The sequence below is a fragment of the Trematomus bernacchii genome, unplaced genomic scaffold, assembly GCF_902827165.1.
Source record: "Trematomus bernacchii unplaced genomic scaffold, fTreBer1.1, whole genome shotgun sequence".
NCBI lineage: Eukaryota > Metazoa > Chordata > Actinopteri > Perciformes > Nototheniidae > Trematomus > Trematomus bernacchii.
In genome coordinates this window covers 819800-846305 of record NW_022988050.1, presented here as the reverse complement: position 1 = coordinate 846305, position 26506 = coordinate 819800, and the positions used below count along the sequence as shown (strand labels likewise).

Here is a 26506-nt window from a genome sequence, read left to right as displayed (position 1 = left end):
TAACTCGGAGCGATGTAATTGGCGATGGTGGGTTTGTTTACCATATTTGGCGAGGTAGTGACACAGCGCGCCTGGGAATTGGACGAGAGCGGCCGTCATTCACAAAAAGTCTGCCTTCTGGAGCTTTACAAACAAAGCGAGGGCTCACGGGAGTTGTAGTCCAAAACAAACCGTGCCTCAGACTGCTCGAGTGGGAATGTCCCTCCTCTGCGGTGACTTGAACGCCACATATGATGTATTATATAAAATGTGTTTACTATGATTCACTTTCTGATGGATTGATGATTTACGTATTTGAGATTATTATTTCTACTGGCTGCTACTTCTTAGTTAGACCATCTATTACTGTGTCACAATAATCTGTGTGATTTAATTGTAGGCCTACTATTTTTATCTAACACACTACATTCTACATGTTACACGTATTTAATTTGTTAAATACTGCAGCTCCTAACTTAACCTGAAAGTGGACTTCTGTACATGTTAATAATTGTTATTTTTGAAATTATGTGCATTATCTTTATCTAATAGTGTTTCACCTTTACAAGCTTTGATAAAACTTGAATGCAGCAATAATTATAATCAAACATATAATATATATTTTTATGAAATGGGCCCATCTGTACTCAGGCCTACATTTGGTACATTAAGTATATTTTGATGCCAATACTTTTGTACTTTTACTCGAGAACAAATTTGATTGCAGGTATTTTACCTGTGGGCTGTGGTAGAGTATTCCTACAATTAGATATTTCGACTTTTATCCAAGTACAAGATCTGAGTACTTTTTCCACCTCTGTCTGGGACGAATAAAGGAATTCTGATTCTGACGCCGGTCCTGATCCCCTCTGCCTAAAAGACTACAGATCCCACAGGGCGACGCTCTTTTCTGATTGGCTGTACCCATCTGTCAATCACGCATTTCTTTCCCTTCCACTACCGCTCCTACAGTAAATATTTGTGTTTGCTCAACCGGCTGTAATGGTAGAGGACTGAGGCAGTAGAAACGGAATACAACTAGAGTGAAGCAAGAGAGAAGGAACATACAGACAACGGTTTGAAAGTCTGTAGCACACGGACACGGGCTTTTCGTCGAAACATGGATGAACTCAAACATCAAGTCATGATTAACCAGTTCGTCCTGACGGCGGGTTGTGCGGCAGACCAAGCGAAGCAGCTTTTACAGGCGGCACATTGGCAGTTTGAGGTAAAAAAGGGGAAAGAAAACACAGAAAAAAAGGCTTTAAAAACATTAGCAAACGACGGGGTAACAATAGCAACACGGCCGTTAGTTTGAACCGACCGTTAGTTCCAACTGCTAACCAACAGACACTTTTCCAGGCTGTGTTATTTCAACACAAAACAAAGCATTTAGTGTCCTTTTTCGACCCACTTTTTTTATTTAAAGTGTGCTTTAGGTAGATTTAAGCAGCAAGGAACACACAGTACTACAGTAAGCATACAGCTACCATATCCAATTAGACTTTACTCTAGATTAAATACTATAATCCGACACATGACAGCCGTGCACACAGGCGAGGCCAGCGAGCTCTTACGCAATACATTCTGTAGTATATTTGTATTAAATTATGTAGCCTAGGGAAATTGTATTTTGTGTAGAGCATTCAAATGTTTTCAGTATTGTCTTTATATGTGTTATATGTGTGTTATTCAGATACTCAACTGTCTTTTCTATTGTGAATTTGTATTTAGTTGCTGTTAATGTTATTTATGTATGTCTATCTATCTAATGATAATCGTCGTGTTGTATCGACCAGCCTGCAAAACAGTGCATAATTGTTTAGTCTGCAGTGAAGCGAATATAGATTTATCTGCATATATCCTCGCTGCAAGCTCTGTGTATTTTTTATTTACATCGACACAGAGATAAGTAATGTCTGTTCAATGCACTTAAAACCTACAAATAACCGCCTAAAATTTACTTCATCTCTTTTGTCATTATAGACTGCCCTCAGTGTCTTTTTTCAAGAAACAAATATTCCATACGGCCATCATCATATGGTGAGTGATCATATACATTGTTCTGTCTGTTTATGTAATTACAGCAAATCCCAATGTCAAGCTAGTGATGTTTTGGGTGGGATGGGGGAGGAGAACCAGCCCCTATAGGCCAACAGGGATGATGTTGTACTAACAATAACAAAGCACATGTCGGCCATGTTGTGAGCTTCCAGAAATAAACACACAGGCAGGCAGCAGAGAGAGAATACAGTGTGAGTGTGTGTGTGTGTGTGTGTGTGTGTGCCAGAATAAAAGGGAAGGAGAAACATAGATAAAGATGTAAGGAAATCTCCTATTTTGTTGCATTGTATCAACTGAGGGGCCAAAAGGAAGGAAGCCCCCCTCAGTTTCTGGTCAGGACAGAAAAAAAAAATGTCTCCTTCCAGAAAGAGGACAGCTGCCTCTCACAAATAGATCCCCTTGCAGTTGCATTTGCCTTGAGTTATCCGGCTGATTGGGTTATTGCTGCCTTCGACACCACCTCATATATCAGGGACTTTTAAGGGAAGACAAAACAGAGAGAGTCTGTGCACATTCACACACAGGGGCTGGGCATTATGAAACATTAGCAGTATTTGGGCTTTTTAGCAGCCTTTGTTTGCAGCTGCATGCATCGCAGCATCCAGCAACAGCTGCCCAAGCGTGACATAGAGGTGGGGGGTGGGGGGGGGTTTCTGGACTGCAACTGTAGATCATTTTAAGCTCTGTTTGTGTGTGCGTTTAGCCATCAAACTGCTAAGGTGAGGGAGATGGTGGATAATAGGGGATGTGATCTTTATCGCATTGTGTGAGAGTGTGTGTGCATTTATAGCCTCCGAGGTGTGCAATATCGCCAGTCAGCAATAGGAACGGCTCACCCTGAGCTGGATCATTATTATAGCAGCTTTATTATACCAAAGACAGCCAGTCCTCCTTTATTACCTGATCAGTAAATAATAGCATCTCAGCGCTCTATTTAGCTCATGAAACGTCTCACTTTAATTTAGAGAGTAAACAATCTGCCAAGAGCTGTTCCGATTTGTGTGATAAGTAGGGCTGAGCTTGATTGCTGCAGACACTGGATAATGAAAGTCAGAAAGAGTCGTGTGTGTGTGTGTGTGTGTGTGTGTGTGTGTGTGTGTGTGTGTGTGTGTGTGTGTGTGTGTGTGTGTGTGTGTGTGTGTGTGTGTGTGTGTGTGTGTGTGTGTGGTGTGTGTGTGTGTGTGTGTGTGTGTGTGTGTGTGTGTGTGTGTGTGTGTGTGTGTGTGTGTGTGTGTGTGTGTGTGTGTGTGTGTGTGTGTGTGTGTGTGTGTGTGTGTGTGTGTGTGTGTGTGTGTGTGTGTGTGTGTCTGTCTACAGTAGGGCCGCGGGTCCAACCTTCCTGCAGCTTATCAGGCCGCAGTTCGTGGGTATACAGATCTAATCCACTTTGCTCTACCTCCCTATCTCTGGATTTGGTTTAGAGTACACACAGACAACATTAGGTTACATTTCGGGTTGCGGCAATGTTTTGCGTTGCGACACACAAACTGAACTCATCCTTGACATTGCTATTTTGGCTAGAAGCCTCGCCCAAACCCCAACGGCCCGCGCTCAGCTCTTGGCAGCACGGCGGGTTAGGACGTCATGTAGGTCAGCTAGTTTATGGATACTGTTCAATGAGCTGCTTTATGCTATTGTTTTGAGGCCTAGCATTATATGAAGCTGTCACTTTCCCATGTAACATCCTGGAAACAAAAGCACTGTTGTTTAGAGAATTTGTAGGAAAGCATTGAAGTTGTTAGCCATCATGACTGATTTTGTTTACCTGCGCTTCACTAATGCATCATTTGTGCATTGTATTCCAGAGGTTTACACCCTGTATCAAATATCAAATAGTGAGGTGAGCTCGCTTACTCATCAGTAAAGTCTTGTATAATGCAGTGGTGGGCGGAGGATTTAAATAAAGCCCTTGTCATTATTATTTCCTTTTAGCGCTCCCAGACCCATGGGAGTGCCTGTGCTTTGGCACACGATGTAACAGAGCTACAGTCTCTGCACAGACACGCATTAAGACTCTTTTTGTTGTTGCATACACGTGTAAAGTATGTCTGTTTCAGTCACATATGATGGATTTCGGACAGATTCTTTATTCATTATCTGTGTTTTGAATAACAACTATCCAAAAAACGCTATTTGCACAATGCTAGTATTACCAGGGGAGCTCATTTGATTTAGAAAGAACTCGAAGTGTGTTTTTTTGCTCATTCACAAGGGATAAACACATTTTATTTTACATATTTATTTAGTTTTCTTCTTTTTTTCAGATCCCTTCAGCAGTGCAGAATATAATATTATAACATATATTATATTAATGAATTATAAATTAAAGTTTTCACAGCATTTGAGTGCAAACTCAGTCACTGTGACTGATTTGCACTGCAATAAAGTAAATATGATATTGTTATTTTGAATAAAAGCAAATACCTAGCCTTGACTATATATCTGGGGGGTGTCAATACATCTGAGTAAAGTAGAGACTAATATTTATATTGTGTATTGTATATTTAGCGCCCCTGAATTTGCAAGAATGTAGTCAAAACTTAATTTATAAATCTATTATAATCTAATATATTCTATACTGGGAATGAGGCAGAAAACATTTCTGAAGAAAACCAAAAACCCATATTAAATTATTTTAGTTTATTCACGTGGGATTTTTTTAAGGACATGACAGATTTGCACGGGATTATGATGACAGGCGACCTGCTGCCATTGTCACAAATGACTAGAGGACCCTAGTTTGTTCTGGTCCCGTGCGAATAGGGCTAAAGGCTTACATCTTCAGTTTGTTACATGATGGACACATGAGCTCAATCCAACCTGCTCTGGTGTTTTTTCTTTTTTGCAACCTCTCCCATCTACTCCCAGTTTTCTCCTCTGCACACACCCTGCCTTTACTAACGCTGCAACCGCGCCACATTCCTACGGGATGCAAAGCTCACACGGACCCAAAATGGACCCTTTCACAGCACAGTAACTAAAACACAACAGCAGATCAGCATGTTCACTCGCACTCTGAATGCACAAGTTGTGTTTGTGTGGCTCCTGGCGGTTTGATGCTCATCCTACTTAGTAAATATTATGCACATATTCTTGCACCCCTGATTTTTTGTTTTCATGCATATTCTAGGAATGTGCCAAGTAGGGCTGCAACCACTACATATTTTCTTTATTTATAAATCTGCAGATTATTTTCTAGATTTACCCTTTAGACATATGGGGTGTTTCTCAATCGCGAGTAAAGCTGCTTCCGAGCCACTATTTCAAGCATACTACGTCATCGAGTGCCGCCGAAGTACTGTTCCAATCTCCAGTATACTTGGAAATCTACCGAGCCCGGCGTACTCCATTTGGAGAAATATCGAGTGTGCACATGAGTAGACTCCGCGGTCTTAAAATCCCCACAATGCTTTGCGCACGGACCAATTTCCCCAAATCTGTGGCGGAAGATGTAAGGCGGGGCCTCTCATATGACGCACACCTGCACACTTGCTAGAGTGTTCCACACTTCGTTTTCCGAATGCCAGGAAGTATTCTTGACTCGCTTCTGAAGCAAGATGCTCGGCAGACATGTGCTACCAAGCAAGCGTACTCGCGATTGAGAAACACCCCCGGTCTATGAAATATGAGATAATAGTGAAAAATGTCCATTCCAGTTCTGCATAGTCCAAGAAAATCTCTTTAAATGTCTTGTTTTGTAGGTCGAAAATCTTAGTGTTCAGTGTTATATAATTGAACACAGAGAAAAGCAGGATATATCCATATTTGAGAGGCTGTTTTTAAATGGAAATTGGGAATTTGTATCTAATGTTAAGCTATTTTAAAATGAATCACCTGTATAAAGTCAGAGCTATTGCTGATACTTCTAACGCGATTGCAACGTCAGTTTCAAAAAAGCTATTCCTCATTGTCAAAATGATTGGTCATTTGTAAGCAAAATGCCCCAAAATGGCTGCTTGTGTGCAAGGGAAAGATTTGATTCTCCATCGATGCACATGAGCAACTAATGGAAATGTAATCATGACCTCTGGACAGTTAACTCCGTCTATCTTTGAGTATATGTCTCATTGAATTTGGAAGGAAAAACACTGACACAAAACATCAATATCAGCGTTTCCATGATTAACACTCTGTGTGGGGGATGTACAGCCACTATAAAGTGAATGAATCATCATGTGAGGAGGAAGTAGCCTCGCTGGATGACTTCCACTACTGTCTGGAAACATGTGACCCCATCATGTGACAGGGGAACGACGGAGCTAAGCCACAAAGCCCACTTCATGTGTCATTTCTCCAGGAGTTATGGCCGTTTGAATAAAGCAGGTCCTCATGCGGCAGCCCTGCAGTAAAGTCAGCAGTGTGGTGTGATGTTAAAGTATGTTGTCTTTTAGTAGGTCAGGATAGTAGAAATCATCTGCTCAAATATTTCACATCCTCTCATATCTGCGCTCGTACAGTTGATCCCCTTCCTGTTCTCTCGTTGATATGCTGTTATCGCTGTCGAAGAAAAAAGAGACTGCAAGATGTTTTGTTTATTGCGGGGGAAAAACACTTTGCAAACTGCACTCTGAAAGCGTCAATTATTTGTGTTAGAAATAACATACTTTCATTTTGTTTTAATTTAACAAGCAATGTATTGTATTTTAAGCAGTATCGCAGCTGATGACACTTCAAAGGGGCCCTTTACGCTTTTTGGGTTTTATAGGTTTTAGTGCATGTAAATGGTCTGCAGAGGCTTACATCCCTGTGTTAGGGAGTTTCTCTTCCACACACCCCTTGAAACGCCTCCATTGGACTCCTTTTGTTAACTTCCTTAACATAGTGACATCACTATAGAACACTCGCTCTTCGATTGGCTTTTGCTCCAACACATTGCACGTGATAGGCTAAGGGGCGGGACATCTCTAAGCTGTTGACCAATCACCGGCCGGCTTACCAAATCTGAGCATTGCAGCCTTTTTTCTTTCTTAGCACTCTTGCCTTTTACACTCAAAGATATTGTTCAAGTTTCCTTTTTAAAATAATAGTGCAGCGTAAGCAGTAAGTCACTTTAATATTCCCTCCTCTTGCTCAACACCACCCAGCCTGGCCTATATTCTGCAAACCAGCAGAATCATGAAGAAGCAAAACAGCTCGTTGTTTTTTATTGTGCTTTTCGTCACCGCCATCACGCACGAATGGCGTTCAGTACCGACTAAACGTGTCGTAGCAGGACCGTATTGGGCACAGCAGCAGAGAGGTGATAAAAGGAGGCGTGAGGTTGTTTACGGCTGTTTCCTGGCAATATAAACACCCAGTAGAAGAATCTGGGTTTTTGTGTGTGTGTGTTTTTAAAGGGGTGTTTCTGGCAACTACAAACCGGGTGTCCGGGTGTGGCCATAAAAAAAGGATTTTCTCGAAATCTGCACTATTCTCATCCCTGTAAGATCTCAGTGGGATTTGAAGAGTGCGGTGTGCCCATGCAGAAGGGCAGGGGTATAATTACCTTCATAAATCATGACAACATGGACGACTGTCTGCTCCTTTTCCTCTCTCTATATGCGTTCATCATCCCTCTGCACGAGATGGAGGAAGGCTGACTAAACTATATAAAGGAAACTTTGATTGTTTTTTAAATAACAGCGAGGAATCAATAGCTTCTACTTAATGTAACATTGGCTAACAGCAAGGCAATGCCAGGTATTAGGGTAGAAGATACAACAACACAGTGCTGCTTTGTGTCTCTGCCACAAAAGAAACAAGGTGCTCTCTGTTCCACTGCAGACATTTGCTTACAGAAGTTGATTAAGTGCAGACCCATGTGAAATCCAGCTTCCATTGTTTGTATATATATATAAGTCTGTGTGCATTAAGATCCCGTGGGTGTGCATGCAACAATGTGACACATTAAATCATATCTGGTTTATGTTCATAATGGGATTATCTGTGCCTGTAAATGCATGGGTGCGTGTGGTAGTATATAAAAGGGGCCCTATTCTGCACATTTTCAAGTGTATATCAGTATGTAGAGCCTCTACTGTGACATGTTTAATGTTCAAAAAGCTCTTTATTTTTCTCATACTGCCTGTATGGAGCACAGAGGGAGGGAACACATGGAGTTTAGCCTTTGCAGACCATTTACATGCACACAAAACCTATAACACACTACAGTAAAGGGAACACACCAAAAGCATAATAGGGCCTCTTTTAATCTAATTTATTTTTAGCTTCTGAAACTTTGAAGACGAGATCATTAAACCGATTATAGTATCTCATTCAGTCATACAATAATGATGCTCTCTTTTTGTTTTGTGTTTCAAATCGGGCTCATCCCTTACCAATTATCCCTCAAAAGTACAACACTTTCATTCATGCTAGCATGCCCCCAGACCCCCCCCACCCCTGTATTCCAGACCCCCCCACCACACTCTCACACAATCCTGTGGGAAACACTGGTCCCTAGAAAGCCTACCCCCCCCCCCCCCCCCCCCCCCCCCCCCACCCCCCCCCCCAGCCAGGCTGTGGTATGTTTAGTTAGATGACGGAAAGAGAGAGTCTAAATTTAAAGTAGAAATCACATTGAAGTTCAGGAAAATCCACTGTAGATAAAGTTATTTTTGGAAGTTTAACAAATGTGCAATGTTTCCAAAGTCAATACGTAACTGTAATCCCAACATTATAATCTAAATATGTTATGAGCTAAACATATAAGCTACATGATTATGATTTTTGCCATAATGGAGCAGCCACAGTCTGTGGTTGTCTGAAGCCGTGTGTCGTTCAGCAATGTCAGCCACATCTGAAGAGGCTCGGGCTCAGCATGTTCCAGCGTGTTGCCCTGCATGTTTCCTGGAGCACGGCTTCCCAGAAAACCTAACCACACACACACAAAGGCGTGTACGCAGACACACACACACACACACACACACACACACACACACACACACACACACACACACACACACACAGGAACTTTGGCTGTACAGGGACTCTGGGAATGGGAATCCATGTGGGATGACTGTGCAAGGACCAGATGTGTTAGAGTTAGATTAAGTTTCACACTGATTCTTGGAATCACTGAGTACACGCACACACAAACTCACACAGGGGTTAGGCTTATTTTGGAGGATAGACAAGCAGCACATGGGAATTTGTGTGTTGTATAAAGCGAGTGTTGTCATTGTGTTTCAGTGGCCTCTTTTTTATCTGTAGCACTGCAGTGGCTCGGGTCATCCTACTGCTGCTACCTTGTCCTACTATTCCTGAGCCGTCACCTTCCTCAGCCTTTTGTATCCCTTTTCTAATTCCCTGACTTAAATTCATGACCCTTAACTCCTCACCAGCCACCGTTTGATCCTGCTTCCCCTTCAATTCCCACATTAGATCTCTAAGACTTAAAGTCCTTACACACCAAGCCGATTTTCGGCGTCGATAAATGTCTGGCCGTCGATGAGCGTCCTGTCGCCCTACTCAGATTGGTGTGTCCCGACCCGTCGTGTCTTTTCGGCCGTGCCGACACCTGTCGGTAAAAGGCCGTCGGCCAAAGAAATCACTCTGATTGGCTGTTCAGCTTAGCGAATCAGTGCATGAGAAGCTAAACGGAAGTGAGGGACCCAAACAAACGATTAAGGCTGCTTCTCAGGTCGATTAAATGGAATCCTTGCGTCCCTCACTTGCGTCGTTTCCCTGCGTTTAGTCCCTCCCACCAGGGAAGCATGGAGAGACGCAAGGAAACCACGAGTAGCAGGGAAATGAGTTTTAAGAGCAATGGGACGTCCTTTCCTCCGGAGTGTCACGTGAAGCGACGTACCGCACAGCTGATGTCTGACAGCAGCTCTGTCCCCGTTGTTTTCACACACACCCCTGCCTCTGTTAGTACACATTTACTGACATATACTGAGCCATGGGACGCTACTCAAGATGGCGCAGACAAATCAACTTCCGGTGATACCGAGGACCGACGACCGAGGAAATGAAAATAGTCGACCTGAGACGCAGCCTAAGAAGGCAAATCTGAGATTTCATTTAACTCCAGCTCTCGACACAGGTTCGGGAAAGCCCCATGAGCTTCTCGCTGTAGAGTGAAAATGGAACGCACACGCTATTTATTGTTTGTATATATCACGCAGTCTGTCTTCCGGTTGTTGCCTCTTTTGAATGATGAATACACACTACCGCCGCCTGCTGGTAAGGAGAGTTATTGCCACTTGCGCATGCGCAGTTTGTACGTGCAACTTTTCCGTCGGCTGAAGTCTTTGCGGTGTGTTCCAGTGCGACTGTTGGCCAAGACGCAGGAGACGTGAGGCGACACAACAGTCGGGTCCGTCGGGACGTGTTCTTTGGTGTCAGATTGGTGTGTCAGGGCCTTAAGACAGTGACTGGACTTATGTCACCATCAGCAGCTAAAACCCTTTTTAACTGGGCAATTCAGTAATGAACATATATTATTGTAATATATTAGACATTGTTCACATTTTGACTTTGACTTCTTATGTTTTTTATTTATTATGATTGATTTTATCTTTAAGTTGCACATATTTACTTTAACTACAAATGTTTATATACATATCTTTATTATCTTTTTATTGCCCATTTAAGAACGGCTACTGTCAAAAATCATGCTGTATGAGTGTTCACTGGTTCCAATGTAAACTGGAAGCTAAAACACTGATATAAAGGTTGCAATAAAAAAGTAAAACTAAAGTTGATCTGCGGTGTGTGTGTTTCCCCTTTGGCTCGCTGTGTTTGAGTTTCATCATAACCATTTTGTTCTGCCTGACGACGACCTTTGGCCTAGTACTTTCTGTTGCCAGACTTACCAGTAGACAGGCCAAACCCCTTTTTCTAGATATGAGTGGGTCACTGAACACCTATTGTTAGCGTGTTAGCCATTGTTGTGAGCAGTTGCTGACACAAAACATACGCTCCACTCAGACCCAGTTCTCCAGTCTTCTGCTTTCTTTTCCTTTCTGATCTTCCCTGCCTTTATTTCCATTCTTCTTACTATTCCACAGTGGGATAATACGCTTGCACAGCCTGGCTAATGATCAACTGAGTCCCTCGTGAGCACAAACCCAAACATATCCCTATGTGTATATAATATGAACTCACTCACTTCCAGGCTCAGCTGCTAGAATCTGGGCGAGGTTGCAGGAGTGAGGGGTCATCATGGGTAAGGAAGAGACACTTGAAACGTACAGCAGCACCTGTCAAATCCTTTATTTAGTTCAAGAAAACAACACGTATTTATGACGTCCAGACACTCCCTTAAAACCTGAGTGTCACCTCCTGTTGATGGGACATAAAAACAGAGACGCAGAGTGGCTCGTCTGGTTTAGAGATGTGTTTATATGGTGCCATTATTAAACCTCCATTAGATAGTAAGGTGTAAAGCAGGGGTGTCGAACTCAAATACACAGTGGGACAAAAAATGGGTACTAGTCGAGGGCCGGACTGGTTCAATGTTTATTGCAGAACTTATTGAAATGAACTTATTGCACATATTAAACCTGGAACTAACAAAGCTTCAATGATTGCCTATAAAAACAACATTAAACATTAAATAATCAGTTGCATTCATTTCTTATGGCTCTATCTGCAGCTTTTCCGGAGTCTTATGATTACATTTTTCCACAGGCCAACAACAGCTTCAAAAAAACTATTTCCCTCAAAGAAAAAACCAAACATGCCCTGTTGTCGTGAGAGAAAAAGTGCAGAAGGAAACATCCATGTAAACTCAGTGTGCTGCTCTGTGATGCTAGTTCAAGCAGATACTTGGCATCTCATCTTGGGTGCAAGTTCATCAATGTTTGAGGAAACCCTCAGGATTGAGTGAAGGTGCAATATACCGGCGGGCCAGATCTAATAGTAATTAGAAATTATCCTGCGAGCGAAATGAAATCCACCAAGGGCCTGATTTGGCCCCCGGGCCTTGAGTTTGACACATGTGGTTTAAGGTGTTCAACAATATGTAAGGTGTCCCTTTATGGTGATTTTCAGCTAATTATGTGTCAGTAACTAATGCAAAGCAGATACATAGGCTGTTGCCTGGCATTCTTTGGTTTGTTTTTTTAAAAAGATCTCCATTTCCAAGTCGGTTATACATAAACATATTTGATTTCTCAAGCATACATGCAGGGCATCGTTTATATTTACATCTGATAATCCCCCTCAGCACAGTCACATGCTTGGTAATTCATCATGGCTGCATTGAGATCAAACTGCAGCTCTGCAGCTACCAACAGAAAGCAGTGCTAGGCTACATCTTAGAAACACTCCCTATTTAAACATTTAACAAGCAGAATCATTTACAGTTAATTTAGCGCCTGCCTTCTCGTCTTTATTCCATCTACTCTCCCACTGGGTTTCTGTTGGCTTCCCCTTTTTTTATTAACTTTAATCTGCCATGCTTTTCCATTTACCCCTAATTTCCACAGTCCTCACAGGGCATCAGTCAGAATCAGCCCAACCATTACATGAATGAATGTACAGCAGCAGAAGCAATATACTGCACTCACATCCACAATATGTCTTTTGTGCAATCCATAAATGGGAAAGTTCATTTTGTTGCATCCTTGTCTGTGGTTATTGAAGTAAATCCGGCCCCGAATGTCCGTACTTGAATGCCACACAGTCTCACTAGTTGCTTGTTTATTGGCTTGGACATAGTCCTGGTAAACTGTCATCTGTTGAGGTTACATATCTGGGAAGCATGTTGTCAAAACAGTTCCCGTAACCTTACTGTAGCTAAACATGGCCGACTCGTCTGTGCTCTTTGCCAGTAATTTGATATATCGAGTCGGCATTTCACAGGCAAGGCAAAGTTTAGCCTCCATTTGTCTTGGCCAACATTCGTCCACTTACGTCCATAAGACATTGCTTTTTGTGGTCATTTGAGTTGCTAGGTCTATCATACAGCACTCAGGACACAGACCTGCATTATCACTGTTGCCAGATTTGAATGGGATTGTTCTTAACATGTCCTAACAAACCAAACAAAAGGAGGCACTGTTTCCTGAAGCATACACATGTTTGACGTTGATGAACCAAAGACTAGTCCAGACCTGATGAAGGTGAAAGCTCAGCATCCTCCCACATGTCTAACCCTAACCACCAGTTAAAAGAGGTGCAGTCACCAGTTTGTATCTCCTAGGCCAAGTTGAACCTCCATTTGTCTTGTTAGTCTTAGCTTGGCCAACACTTGTTCCTTTTGACCATGCAACACTTATTTTGGTTTTTTTTCAGTATATATAAAAACATACTGTAAGCAGCAGTTCATATCTTTTTTTATCCTTTTTTTCTTAACCTTAATTGGATTTGATATGACTTGATGTTCTTTCCAGTATGATACAGCTTTACCCCCTCTGAGCTTTCCATCCTTAGTCATAGTTTGAGTGTAACATTTGGATTAAGAGCATTTTGACATATGTGACCCAAAATGTTGTAACTATTAAGGAGAATAATGCTGATTATAACACATTGTGGAGCTGTAAATCCATCAAATCCTACACATTTGTCCCGAAAAATATATTTTTTTGCCTCATCATCAGATAGATTCTACTAACAAAAACAGTCCTCAACCCATGGGTGACTTTGCATTCTGTTCACCAGATGACCAAAACATTTTTTTGAAGTGGCCGTGAATGCAGACTCCTCATCTTGTGTTTGCAGTTATCCACCATGTGTTATTCTAAGGAGTTGGCAGACTTGCTGGAGTGAAGAAACATTTCCTGACAGTCACACTTACCAGCCACCGTCAGCGTCATGTGTTATTGTGAATAATACCCAAACTCTTAAGTATCAAATGTCATAACTATCTTATTTTATAAAGTTTGGGATCCAGCTTAAAACAAAATCCAAACACACAACTATGTTTATGTAAAACAAGTGTCATTTTGCATGTGCTAAGATGATGTTATTGTTACAGCTATAACACAGTAAATTATGCTGATTTACACTGAACAGCATGTTAGGCGCTGCTTAATTCTGTTGTCTCACATATCTCTCTGCACAGTTTTCAGCAAGTGCCGACTTACAGTGTGTGAAGTGAGACGTGGAGTGGGAAGTGAGAGAAAAGATGGAGAAGGGAGACATGTTTTGGGTTCATACTAATCTTCTTAACTCAGTAAACAATGTAGAACAACTTGTTTAGTTTCCAGCAAAGTATTGTTTGGCAAATTGTGATGAGAAGAATTAATAATACAGCAATAATTGATCAACCTTGTTCATCAAGAGATGTCGAGCAAACAAGAGATGATACAAGAGAAATAAGTTGAAGTTTTGACCATATTTGGCTTTAGAAATTGTGAAATATTAATTAAAACAATAATACACAAACATCAGCTGGAACTTTATCAACAATGAATTGCTCAGTACTGCTTTCATTTGACTTGTTTAGTCAATAAGGATGTATGATGTCAGGGATGACGTATTTACCCTGAAGTAAGCTGCGCATGGGTTTCCTCGACAAAAAAGCAATGGGATTTCTCCATAGGGTTTTGGAAAATAGCTTGAAATAAGATCTGTGGAAAACAAACCTGTTTGATAAATGCACGTTTTGTTCAGCCGGATAATATCCACATGTCGACCCTACTTTTATAATGTTATAATCTAATCGCCAGAAGCAAAATGCTAACGTTATGCTATAAACGAACTACAGCCGAGTCCAGCAGCACGACTTCAGCGTCACGCCAACTTAAGATCCATATTCAAAAATACAGATTTGAAAGTGTACAAGTTGAACTTGTTTGAACAGTTTGCAGGAGGCAGGGACTTGCTTTCAAGCAGAACAGGGCAAACAAACTTAGAGGAGTGTTTACGTGTTCGGCGTAATGACGTACAACGTCCTCGACAACTTCTGTAGTCCTATTCAGCCACTTGGTAACAACCATCGTTTTTCAGACACGTCAACTCTTCAGAAATCACCAGTGGGGTCTCTGCTGATGGATTTAATGTCGTAGAACAAAACGTGACCCGTCTCTTCAATTTGTGTCAAACACAGACCTTATGTCCAGATATTTTCCAAAATCCTATGGAGAAATCCCGTTGACTCTGGACTCGGGACGAGGGAAAAATGCTGACTCACTTCCGGGTTTTAGGACTCGTCACTGCACCACTCTATAGGAGCCCTTTCTAAATTCCAGTAAATCCAATATTTGGTAAAGTTGAAATATGCATAATGTTATTCTGAATAAAGTATTATGGTGCTGCAAAGAAGTCCAGTTGTTTTAGAGACTCAATTAAAAATCCTTGTTTTGTTCATATCCTCTTAAAATCATTTACTCCAACATCATGAATCATATCACAATTGCAATATGAGTGTGTGTGTGTGTGTGTGTGTGTGTGTGTGTGTGTGTGTGTGTGTGTGTGTGTGTGTGTGTGTGTGTGTGTGTGTGTGTGTGTGTGTGTGTGTGTGTGTGTGTGTGTGTGTGTGTGTGTGTGTGTGTGTGTGTGTGTGTGTGTGTGTGTGTGTGTGTGTGTGTGTGTGTGTGTGTGTGTGTGTGTGTGTGTGTGTGTGTGTGTGTGTGTGTGCGTGTGGTGCGCACCACAGATCTCCGTCCCGACAACAGGAGATCTGTACTGTTTCCTCATAACAACAGTAGCCATGGCAACCCCTCTCTGTTGGCTGTGTTTTGAACACAAACACGTCTCTCCATCTGTGTGTCTTTCAGAAATGGTTCGACCTCCCTGCAGTAACACGCCTTCTGTTGTGTGTGCTGCGACATGCATGTTATTTTTAACACTCCTACCTACATTTGAGTTCTTATTTTTATACTTATTAGCCTTGTGTGAACTCTCACCTGTCCTATCCTGTGTTTCCCTCGTGTTGCTGCTTTGACAACTGCATTTTCCTACAGGGATTTACAAATACAATGCAGCTTTACAAAAACATTAAAAGCTTTAAGACAAAGTGTAACAAACAGACTACAAGATTAAATGCATACAAAATGCCAAGACAGCACAAATTAAAAGAAGATAAATGGAATAAGACCGGTATAAAATACAAGAATAAAATGTACAGCAAAGTATAACTAACGCGGTTCTATTGGCTAGCGCTTCAACACATCGTACTTGATAGGCTATGGGGCGGGACATCTCTAAGCGGTTGACCAATCACAACAGAGCCGGCCAGCTAACCAATCAGAGCAGACTGGGCTCTGGTTTCAGACAGAGGGTGAAAAGAGGTAGTAACAGGCAGTATGAAAAAAATAAAGAGCTTTTTGAACATTAAAGCACGGAGACATGTCCCAGTAGAGACACTACATACGAATGTGAACCTGAAAATGAGCAGAACATGGCCCGTTTATTGAAGGTTTAGCTTTCTCAACAAGAACAACTTGACTGTATATTTCTGTTCTGCTGTGGGTGGGAGTCGATCTGTTCCTTTTTGATTATTTCTTTCCCTAAATGACCCTTCTCGATGGTTAGCTTCTAAAGGCGACAGGCACCCACTTGTTTGGGTTAACTGAGCTGACTCTTCTCAAATTACAACTCTTATGTGTTTTGGAGACATTTAACTGAGTCACAGTAGCCCCAATTTGGAAACAAGTTGACCTCACCAGACCTCTCGCCTTGTGTTTCCTAACAGCAGCGAGCTTACATGCACCCACAGAATAAACAGTGGTTGCAAACTGCTTTGTTATTCTGCCTTGCCCAGTCGCTGTGTATTTACTCAATGTTTGCTCACAGATATTTCACAGCTGATGGCTCACGATGGAGCCAGACGCGGCTGCTTGCTCTGTTTTATAGTTCTTATCAAGCTTTAGGGGTGTTAATAATGAACCCTGCGACCGCTATGACGATAACATTTTTTATTAATGTTTTCATTTAAGCAGAAAACAGCTGAGTGGAGCAGCTTGTAGATAACATGAGAAATGAGAATGAAATTTAAAACGTTTTTATAATACCTAATAACACAGTATTACCCTAGTTGCGCTAAAACTTGATATCTTATTGACAGCTGGATATGAGACTAAACATCGCATTCGATTTTAGTTATCTTAGTGTCTTAAATCTTTAGTTTTTTGTTGATATTTAGATTTAAAAAATGTTTTCCATCCATCCATCCATCTTCTCCCGCTTATCCGTGGTCGGGTCGCGGAGGTAGCAGTTCCAGCAGAGAGCAAACGTTCCTTTCCCTGGCCACATCAACCAGCTCTGACTGGGGGATCCCAAGGCGCTCCCAGGCCAGCGAAGAGATATAAACCCTCCACCTGGTCCTAGGTCTACCCCTCGGTCTCCTCCCATCCTTACTAGGTCGCCGAACCACCTCAACTGGCTCCTTTGGACGCGAAGGAGGAGCGGTTCAACTCCGAGTCCCTCCCGGATGACTGAACTTCTCACCTTATCCCTAAGGGAGACGCCAGACACCCTGCGGAGAAAACCCATCTCGGCCGCTTGTATCCGCGATCTCGTTCTTTCGGTCATGACCATAGGTGAGGGTAGGAAGGAAAATGGCCCGGTAGACGGACCTTTCGTCACAACGGTGCGGTAAAGCGACTGCAGTACCGCTCCCGCTGCTCCGATTCTCCGGCCCGTCTCACGCTCCATTGTTCCCTCACTCGAGAACAAGACCCCGAGATACTTGAACTCCTTCACTTGGGGTAAGGACTCATTCCCTACTTGGAGTGGACAGTCCATTGGTTTCCAAAATGTAATATAGTAAAATATTGCAGTATTTACATAGAAATTGAATGGAATAAAAAGGAATAAAACTAATCCCATTACTAAGCTCCACATATATATACCATTGAACCTCACATGTTCACATCGCATAGTGCTGGCATGTGTGTGTGGTGTAAATGCAACCCTCTGCAGACCCTCTACAAGAGTGTGTGCACGCAGGTAGGGATTTTCTCAATGAAATATTGCCCATCAGCTGTACATTAGCCAATTGGATTCGAGCCTCAGTCTGCACACCGCACTCTCAGCAGCTCTTGGTATTATTTCTCTTTAGTCATTGCTTCAGTTCAGTAAGGGTTAATCTGCTCCTAGGCTGCTTAATACGCACAAAGGCAGAACTCAGTAACCTGCTGCAAACTCAGTATGCTGCACCACGCTTTCCTCTCTGTGGAGGAAACCAGTTTTTACCTCAAATAACGTTTTCTAGGTCGCACAACTAAATTAAGTTTTATTGCAATTGCAATATGGACTTTTGTAGTATTCAAATAGCACTTGATTAGTTGTAGAGTTGCAGAGCTATGCCTGGCTACAAAAGGTTTTCTATAGAATTAACATATTTTTTTGATTCAGCTTCTCTTAAAAAAATCACATTGTAATCATTCAATATATTTTTCAATGATATTGAGTATTATGATTAGAAAATGATCAATCCCTCCAATGTCGTGAATAATATCGCAGTATCAGTGAAAATAATCACAATTAGTTATTTTATCTAAAGCACGACTGTTTTATCTGCTTTGACATGCTTTTAAGAAGCTTACATTGGGACACTAAAGTCACACATAAACCATATTACTGTCTCACTAGTTTGGTTGTGGAAGACATTGTGTTTCTTCGTGGATTATCATTGCCTACATGCTGTAGTTGTCTGAGGTCTGTTGAAGCTTTTATCTGTGAGAAAGTGTCTGATAAGGAGTGAGATTCAAACAGAGACAGCTGCTGTGTCTCTGCAAAGATCCTCTTGTTAGTCGATACTGTCTGCAGCGCTGACTCTGTCCAAGGTCCCCTGCAAAGACACACACACACACACACACTCACACTCACACTCACACACACACACACACACACACACACACACACTCACACTCACACACACTCACACACACACTCACACTCACACTCACACACACACACACACACACACTCACACTCACTCACATGCCTTCACTCACTCACATGCCTTCACTCAGAGGTGTGTTGTGATATTCAGGGGGTGAAGGTGTGTGAAATGGAGATACAAATATTTAGCTCAAAGTAGTTGTTACTTGTCAACCTCCTTGTGTAATTGTTTTAAGTTTGCTGTTAAATATGTATAAGTAAGAGTGGGCGATATGGTGAAATAACACAGAATATATAATTTAACATCACCTTAACGGTTTATATTATGATACTGTAATTGTTGTGTTAATTTTCTTTGTACATGTTGAATTATTAGCATCTTATTAGCTAACTGTGTATGACTTTAGATTACATTGAATTAGATTCAATTGGAATATATTATATATACCTTTTAGTTCCCAAATTGGGATACTGTTTTTGTTACAGAAGCATCTAAACTAGGCATTAATTCAACATGATTTTAAAATCAACATAAACAGTAAATATAAACATATCAACACAAATATATTTATATATATACAGTATTCATTGAATGCACTAATTCAAATGTATAGAGTGAGTTAGAATATACTTTAATAGACCAACTATAACAATATTGATTTATGTATTTGTTTATTTGGCAGGGACATTGCACCTTAATGAACACTTAAGACATTACATGTGCCAAGTGTAAATGTGCCGGGTTTAGCTTTGAGCTACTTTCCATCCGCAGTCCCTCACATAAAACATTCAGAAATAAGGATGAAGTGAAGTTACAGTTTTTCAAATCAAATGAGGAAGTCAGACGTGAAGGTTTCATCGGACAACATGAAACGTCACGTGTCGCCACTTTTCATTCCCGGCCAGTAATCAAGGAACCAAGCGTTGTTTTTCTACCTGAGCACCAGTAGAACGGACCCTGAACTCATCACGAGGTGTTTTAAGAAACCCAACCAGCGCATGAAGGATCACAGAGGTCACTTGAACATTCCAGGGTGTCTCTTTCCCCACAGGAAGAGAGAGACATGAGCCAGCGCTTCCTGTGCCGTGGACACACTCACCTTTCATCACATTCTGCCACTCTTGAGAGCCTCTAACTCGGCCCGGACTAACACTGTGTAAACGCAGCGCTAACCTGCAGGCCGCAGCACTTTTAGGGGGCAGAGCGGTCCGATTACACTCCCCCGAGGGAGGGTCTGCGCTCCTGTCACGCCGCTGTTTCTCTGCGTTACAATCTGAGCATCCTGGGTGATGGAGCCAAGGTTGGATTAGATTCAGAGGGTCAGCCGGAGTTCTGCTCCTCAGTGACGGGAATGTTGTCGTGCAACTTTTTCCCCTTTTCAACACGTTAACATTTTTTCGTCAAGTACTCATGTGTGACTGCAGCTGCTGTTTCTCATAGTTGGTTCATGGCGCTTATGACTCAGAAAATGACGCGTTTAAAACAAACAAAGTGACTCTGTAGAAAATGTAATCTGGGTTTTGTTGCAGTGTAGAAAAACCTTGAAGATACTATTGGACATTTAAGGGTGTACCCCCAGTTTAATGGAGTAACAACCGAGTACACGACGCCACGAAAAGGTGGTTTTAAAGTTGATTTAATTTGAATGCAAACTCATATTCGGTCATGCCTTTTGGTTCTGCATCATCAGTACATTTCATTAAGATGAACTTTATTAATCTCTCACACAGGGATAATGAAAAAAAAACATGAAACAGTAGGTACAAATATAAAGGTTAATAATACATACTTAAACAAGGTATTCATGTGTAGGTGTGCGAAACCAAAGTAGGGTCATTCAGTGCAACCATTTTATATTATCAAGATAAGATTTGACAAACCTTTATTGATGTTGTAGGGTAATTCAGGTGTCTTAGAAGCAACATCAATAAAAACGGTGAAACACAGGATAGGAACAGTACAATTCACACGATAATAATACAAATAACAAGATGTGTTTCTCTCCCACTCACTTGTCAAACATGTCACAGCAGAGGCACAGCATACAAATATGGACCTGAAAATGAGCAGAAAATGGCCCCTTTAAGGGTGTTTACATATACACAGACATGGATAATCATGTTAAATATATATACATGCTTGTTTAGAAGTCCAAACAAGGTACACGATGGTGCAAATCACAAGTACACACACTGCAGGTTGTTTGAGGTTTTACGAGGGGCTCCAGCTTTTATTGTGGACCCTGATGGCTACAGGCACACGTTACTAAGCCATGTCTTCCTTTGTTGTGGCCTGGTGATTCAGGGTTATTTTGTCATGTAGGTCCCAGCCCTCTGAGTCGAGGTCTGTATTAGTTAGATGGCAAACCTCCGTGCTAACGCTGGCTCCTCCGCTGCTTCCCTCTGGAGTTCAGTAGGTTGTTGTTGTCCTTGTAGCGAATGGACGGGGGACGAAGAGGAGGAAGGAGGCCATGGAGCAGTGTGTGAGAAGCTGTGAGGATGAAGATGTGCTATTTCTGAGCAGCCAAACATGTTTTTCTTATTCCCTTTTAGCTGGTAGTGTTGTTTTTCTCACACTGGTGTATTGTGTGCGTTGGGGGTGTGCCACTAAAGGAACTCCTGGCAGCAGAACGATAACAGCGGTGGCACAAAGGAGGGTCAGCGCAGGTTAAAGCACACTCATCAAGGTGTCTAAGATTAGCTGTTATTCTCAGTATAAGTTTGCTGAATCACATTGGATGTCATATTATAATTCGAACCGGAAGTGGACGTAAACCAAAGAACCAAATGTCCTCATCGTGACCCTCTGGGGAGGCGATGGGAATCCCCTTAAACACCACAGTTCCTTTAAAGCAATATCCGCCTTTAAACAATGCCTAAATCTGCTTTTGTGCTGTACCCGATGATGTTGAGATAATGCCGTTTGTTTGTGTATGCCCACGTTCCCTGCCAGAGTACAGAGAACAACGGGATGTATTCTCTGCAGCAGCTTTATCAGCCAGGTCTTGGTGTTATTGTGTTCTTATAAAAGAGCGAAAGTCACACAGACATTTTTCTTTTCATTATCAATGTCATTTAATTTAGTGGAGAAAAATGTAATGAAGTTGACATCTACAGATTCCCTTTGTGTCTGACCAAAATATCAAATGTACCACAAAAAACTATAAAAAGGCGAGAAATCAGCACATCTCATTGATTAATGATTTGAGCAATAATAGTTTATAAAAAAAGGATAATTGAATTTATATTTCTTCAATAATGGCGTCAAAATACGGTAACATTTAATAGAATCTGCATGTTTTAAGGGTTAACCTTTTACTTAATCTCCCACTGTGTATGTGCTATTCCCTATGTTTATATATCGTTTTTCTACTTTAAATCCTCTTTCCCCCTATTTGTATTAATGACATCACAGTTGGGTTTAATGTTAATATAAAATAGAATCAGGGGGTTTTAAGTCGTCTCCTGTGTTGAGACTTAACGATTAGAAACAGTTATTACTTCATCTCACTGTGGCTGTCCTATTTTCTGTATTTCTACATTTATTTTGTATTTTTCTCCCTATTTTGAACGTACACTAACCCCTCCCCCCCCCCTCTTTATTCTCAGATGTGCACCCCAGCCAACACACCAGCGACGCCCCCTAACTTCCCCGACGCGTTGACCATGTTCTCCCGGCTGAAGGCGTCCGAGAGCTACAGCGCAGGAAGCCCCGCCTCCATGGCCACCTCCCCCCCGCCCCCCCAGGTCGGAGGCTGGGGGGTTTCACCAAACGTACCTAATGTGCCGCAACCTCCACTGGGACTCTGGACTCAGCCCTCCACGCAGCCCTGCCCCGCCTGGCCCACGGGCGTCAACCCCCACACAGGGGTGGAGCAGAAAGTTAGCGTAGCCATGGAGGCCGAGAGATGAAGGGCAGCACGGGACTGAAACAACTCCCCTTTTCCTGGGGAGGGAAACAGGGAGGGGGGGGGGGGGAGTAAAGAGGGAGGGAGAGGATAGTGGGTAGAAATGGGTTTTGGTCTTTGTCCCAGGAGTGAGACGGAAACTACGCAAAAACCAAGAAAACTCAACGTGGACATTTTAAGAAGAGGGGAGGAACCAATGCAAATGTCAATACAAAAAAATAGAAAAATGAAATGCACACACACAGTAATAAGAGAGAGGTCTTTGTTAGTTTTCCTAAGTAAATGCATAGATAAGATATTATTGAACTTAAAAAACATGTTTAAGAAATCGTCACGCCCAAGGATTCTATGTGTTCGAGGACATTCAAGGCAGCAACAGTCATCTTCTGTTTTAGTTTTGATCTTTTTTTCAGCCAGTGTTTGTTTGTTTTTGGCCACTGGTGTTTCTGTGTTTCTGTGCTGCATGAGGAGAGGGGGGACTTGCTTTGAGACGTGTTTTGAGATGGACTCAAACATCAACACGCACTTGAGTGTGTACGCATGTGAGCGGGTTTGTAATCAAAAAATGTATACACACACATATATATATTCGCACACACACACACACGAATACACACACATTTAGAGTTTAGAGGAAACACCTCCATACTGTCATCCCCATCGTCAAAGGTGGGGCTTTTCTTACCTCACCTGCTGGTCACCTGACTTCTTTCAGCCAATCAGGGATTCTTAAACCAAGCGTTGCCGCCGCAGGATGTTTTTAAAGGTTTTTGTTTCTTAAAGGCAACAGCTTTATGCTAACTGATCCTGGCTTTTCTTCGGACACAGTTTGAATCTCCGCTGTATACTTTTTCCAGAAGATTTGGGTTATTACAAGAAAAAAAAAAAGTGAGAAAATTATGGTTTAATATAATATCGTTTATAATGTTCTGTTTTTGTTCAAGGGGTAAGGGAGGTGGCTTTTCAATAAATGGGGTGGGACTTTCTGGTTGATTTTTTTTTTTTTTTTTAAGAGTGAATCAAACGCAGCTAAAAACAGCTACAGATTTATAAAAAATTGTTTAAAAAAAACTGCTCCATCTTTGTAAAACAGAATTGCCACTTTGCATGATGTGTTCATAACGTGTACATGAGGTCGAGGTGTCTTTATGGGAGGGGGGGGCGGAGTTAAGGGGGGGGGGGATGTGGGTCTCATAGATTAGCGTTTCTCTACAAAGAGTCACTTTGAGGCGAAATTGGAAAAGGGTCTTGTTAGAAATGAGAAACAAAGGAAAACAGGTGTGGGGCAGCTTCGGGGAGCCCACCACCAAATATTTGGGGCCACTACAGACTCCTTCAGATATACATTATATATATTTACCCTCAGATGCTGTACTACAGAGGGGGGGTTTCCAACATCTCTCATTTGACCGGTCCCTGGTCCATTGATACCGCAGAGGGGCGATTCAGGGAGGACCCTGATATACGGCAATATTTAAAAAAACAGGGTCTGCTCCGATTTAGTTTCTCCTGCATTATTTTTCCATTTGATATAAGAGTAATAAGAGATATTTTAAATAGATGAGGGTCCTTTTCTCAAAATTATGGATATAATACTGAATAAATAAGCAACTTCCTTTTTTATTATTATTTAGAATAATGTTTGAGTTCAACCTTTTCCATGCTTCATACTTTATTTGGTTAAATCAGAGAGCGTTTCTGGGTGGGCTTGTTCCTAAATGGTTTCTCATGTATGTTTCCCCCCACTTGTATGACTGTATGAGACCATTCCCACAATATTTGTGGACTACCTGATAATTAACTTATCATTTTTGTGAACCTAAATAAATATTGTATGTCAACCTAAGCGGTATTGGTTTACTGGGAAATGGCCTCCTGATTGTGTATGTTTGTGTGTGGTGTGTGTGTGTGTGTGTGTGTGTGTGTGTGTGTGTGTGTGTGTGTGTACACATACGTACACACACACACATATACGTACAGAGCAGTGTTTAGTAATGACAATGGGGAAAATGGATGCGTCATAATCTCACGCTTGGCTACCTCTCAGCCAGCCGGATTTAATACAGTCAGCCAGCCGGACTACACACTCGTGTCCTACAAACCTCACTCTCTCTGTCTGTCTCGCTCCAATTCAAACAAGCTTTATTGTCATGACCATAATGACAAATATAACAGACTACTCTATACAGTTGTGTATGTATACCAAAATAAAGAAATACATTCATGGTTGGTGGCATTCAACATCAAGACAAAATGATTGCTACTTGTCCAGCATATAGCTCATACTATATATACATAATACTTAAGTACAATTCCCTCATGTTGTGGCAGGCACTATTTTCCCAGTGGCTTACCATTTTAATTACATTACATTTTGATTAAATCAATTCAGTTCAAATGGCCCTTTTATGGTTTATGGGTTTTACCTTTCCTGTAGTGAGTTATATAGGTTGTTGTGTAGGATACAGTAAAAGCACGAAATACAAATATGAACCATTGCATGAAAGAACCCCTTTAGTATTTATATTAATATTACATCTCTCTCTCTTTCTGTCTGACAACTAAGAAGTCTGTCTGAAGTTTTAGAGCAAGACGTGCCAAATCCAAAATGGAGAAAGACTTCTGAAAGAGACCACCTCTATGTTCGCCTCCCTAAAGCCACTCCTCTCCAGATGTAAACACAAACTAACCAGAGCTGTCCACACACACACACACACACACACACACACACACACACACACACACACACACACACACACACACACAGACACACAGAAACACACACACACACCACAAATGCCAGTGGTGTAATGGTCATTATAGCGAAAGGGTCACAGAGTTCTCCGTGTCCCCAGCTCACCTCCTGGCTGCTTCCACAGAAAATAAAACAGTCTCTGCTGATAGTGTGTGTGTGTGTGTGTGTGTGTGTGTGTGTGTGTGGGTGTGTGTGTGTGTATGTGTGTCGCTGTGAGAGTGTGTCAGCGAGGTCGGGTTGGCATCGGGATCTGTGGTGCTTCGGAGTATGTGGGAACAGGAATATAAATCAGGGTTGGTACCAGAGAGGCACAGCGTGTTGGCAGAACACAGGGTCTCAAACTGGGGCGTGGATATGGAGAGAATCTGAATCTGGTTTTTGGCCAAGTTGATTTACAGATAAAGGACTTAGCTTTAAATGAGGCATACATAAACGCAGCAAGTGGAGTTCAGTTATAAAAAAGGAGCAACAAATAATACTATTATAAAAGAGAATATGGCAACAATAACGCCATTTTGCGATATCCAAAATCTAACACGACCGCTACTTAAACGTATTTCCCTTTTTATCACAACCTCACTGCAAAGAGTGCTGCAAATTGAAAATCTATTTGGGTGTCGTCGTAGTTTGTTGCTGTAAAATAGCTAATGCTAAGTACCCACTGTTTCTATTTACTCCCAACAAACTGCTGATGTAAACAAACATAACTCATATTCTGAAGTCATCACTTTGCCACGAAGGAGCCACCAGACACCACATGAAACATTCATCCTCCAGCATCTTAAGTCATCGGATTACATGACAGCACCCACTTATTACAAGAGGTTGAGGAAATGCATCGTTAACTTGAGTCAGATGTTGGTGTCCTGCTGTGGAGTTTAGAGTATCTAACCTTAACGCTAACAAGGTCCATATTTTGTTCTGGGTCACTGCATGCTGTGGACACAACACAGCCTGTGTAAACAGCGCTTTATTAGCCAGCTGCTGTGGGAATTACCACTGGTGATAATTGTATTTTCTGTTTACAAATAGGACTACTTTTCAGAAATGTTCCAGTCTTTTATTGACCTCCTTAAATATG

The 26506-nt window shown here is 41.8% G+C and overlaps 1 protein-coding gene across 1 annotated transcript; it reads left to right on the top strand.

The window, feature by feature from the left end:
- Positions 1-945: 945 nt before the first annotated feature.
- ubald1a (UBA-like domain containing 1a) lies at positions 946-24516 on the top strand. The gene is made up of 3 exons (XM_034119695.1): positions 946-1207; positions 1966-2022; positions 22372-24516. The coding sequence occupies exons 1-3, from the start codon at positions 1100-1102 to the stop codon at positions 22672-22674; spliced, it is 468 nt and encodes a 155-aa protein (XP_033975586.1). The 5' UTR covers positions 946-1099; the 3' UTR covers positions 22675-24516.
- Positions 24517-26506: the final 1990 nt, after the last annotated feature.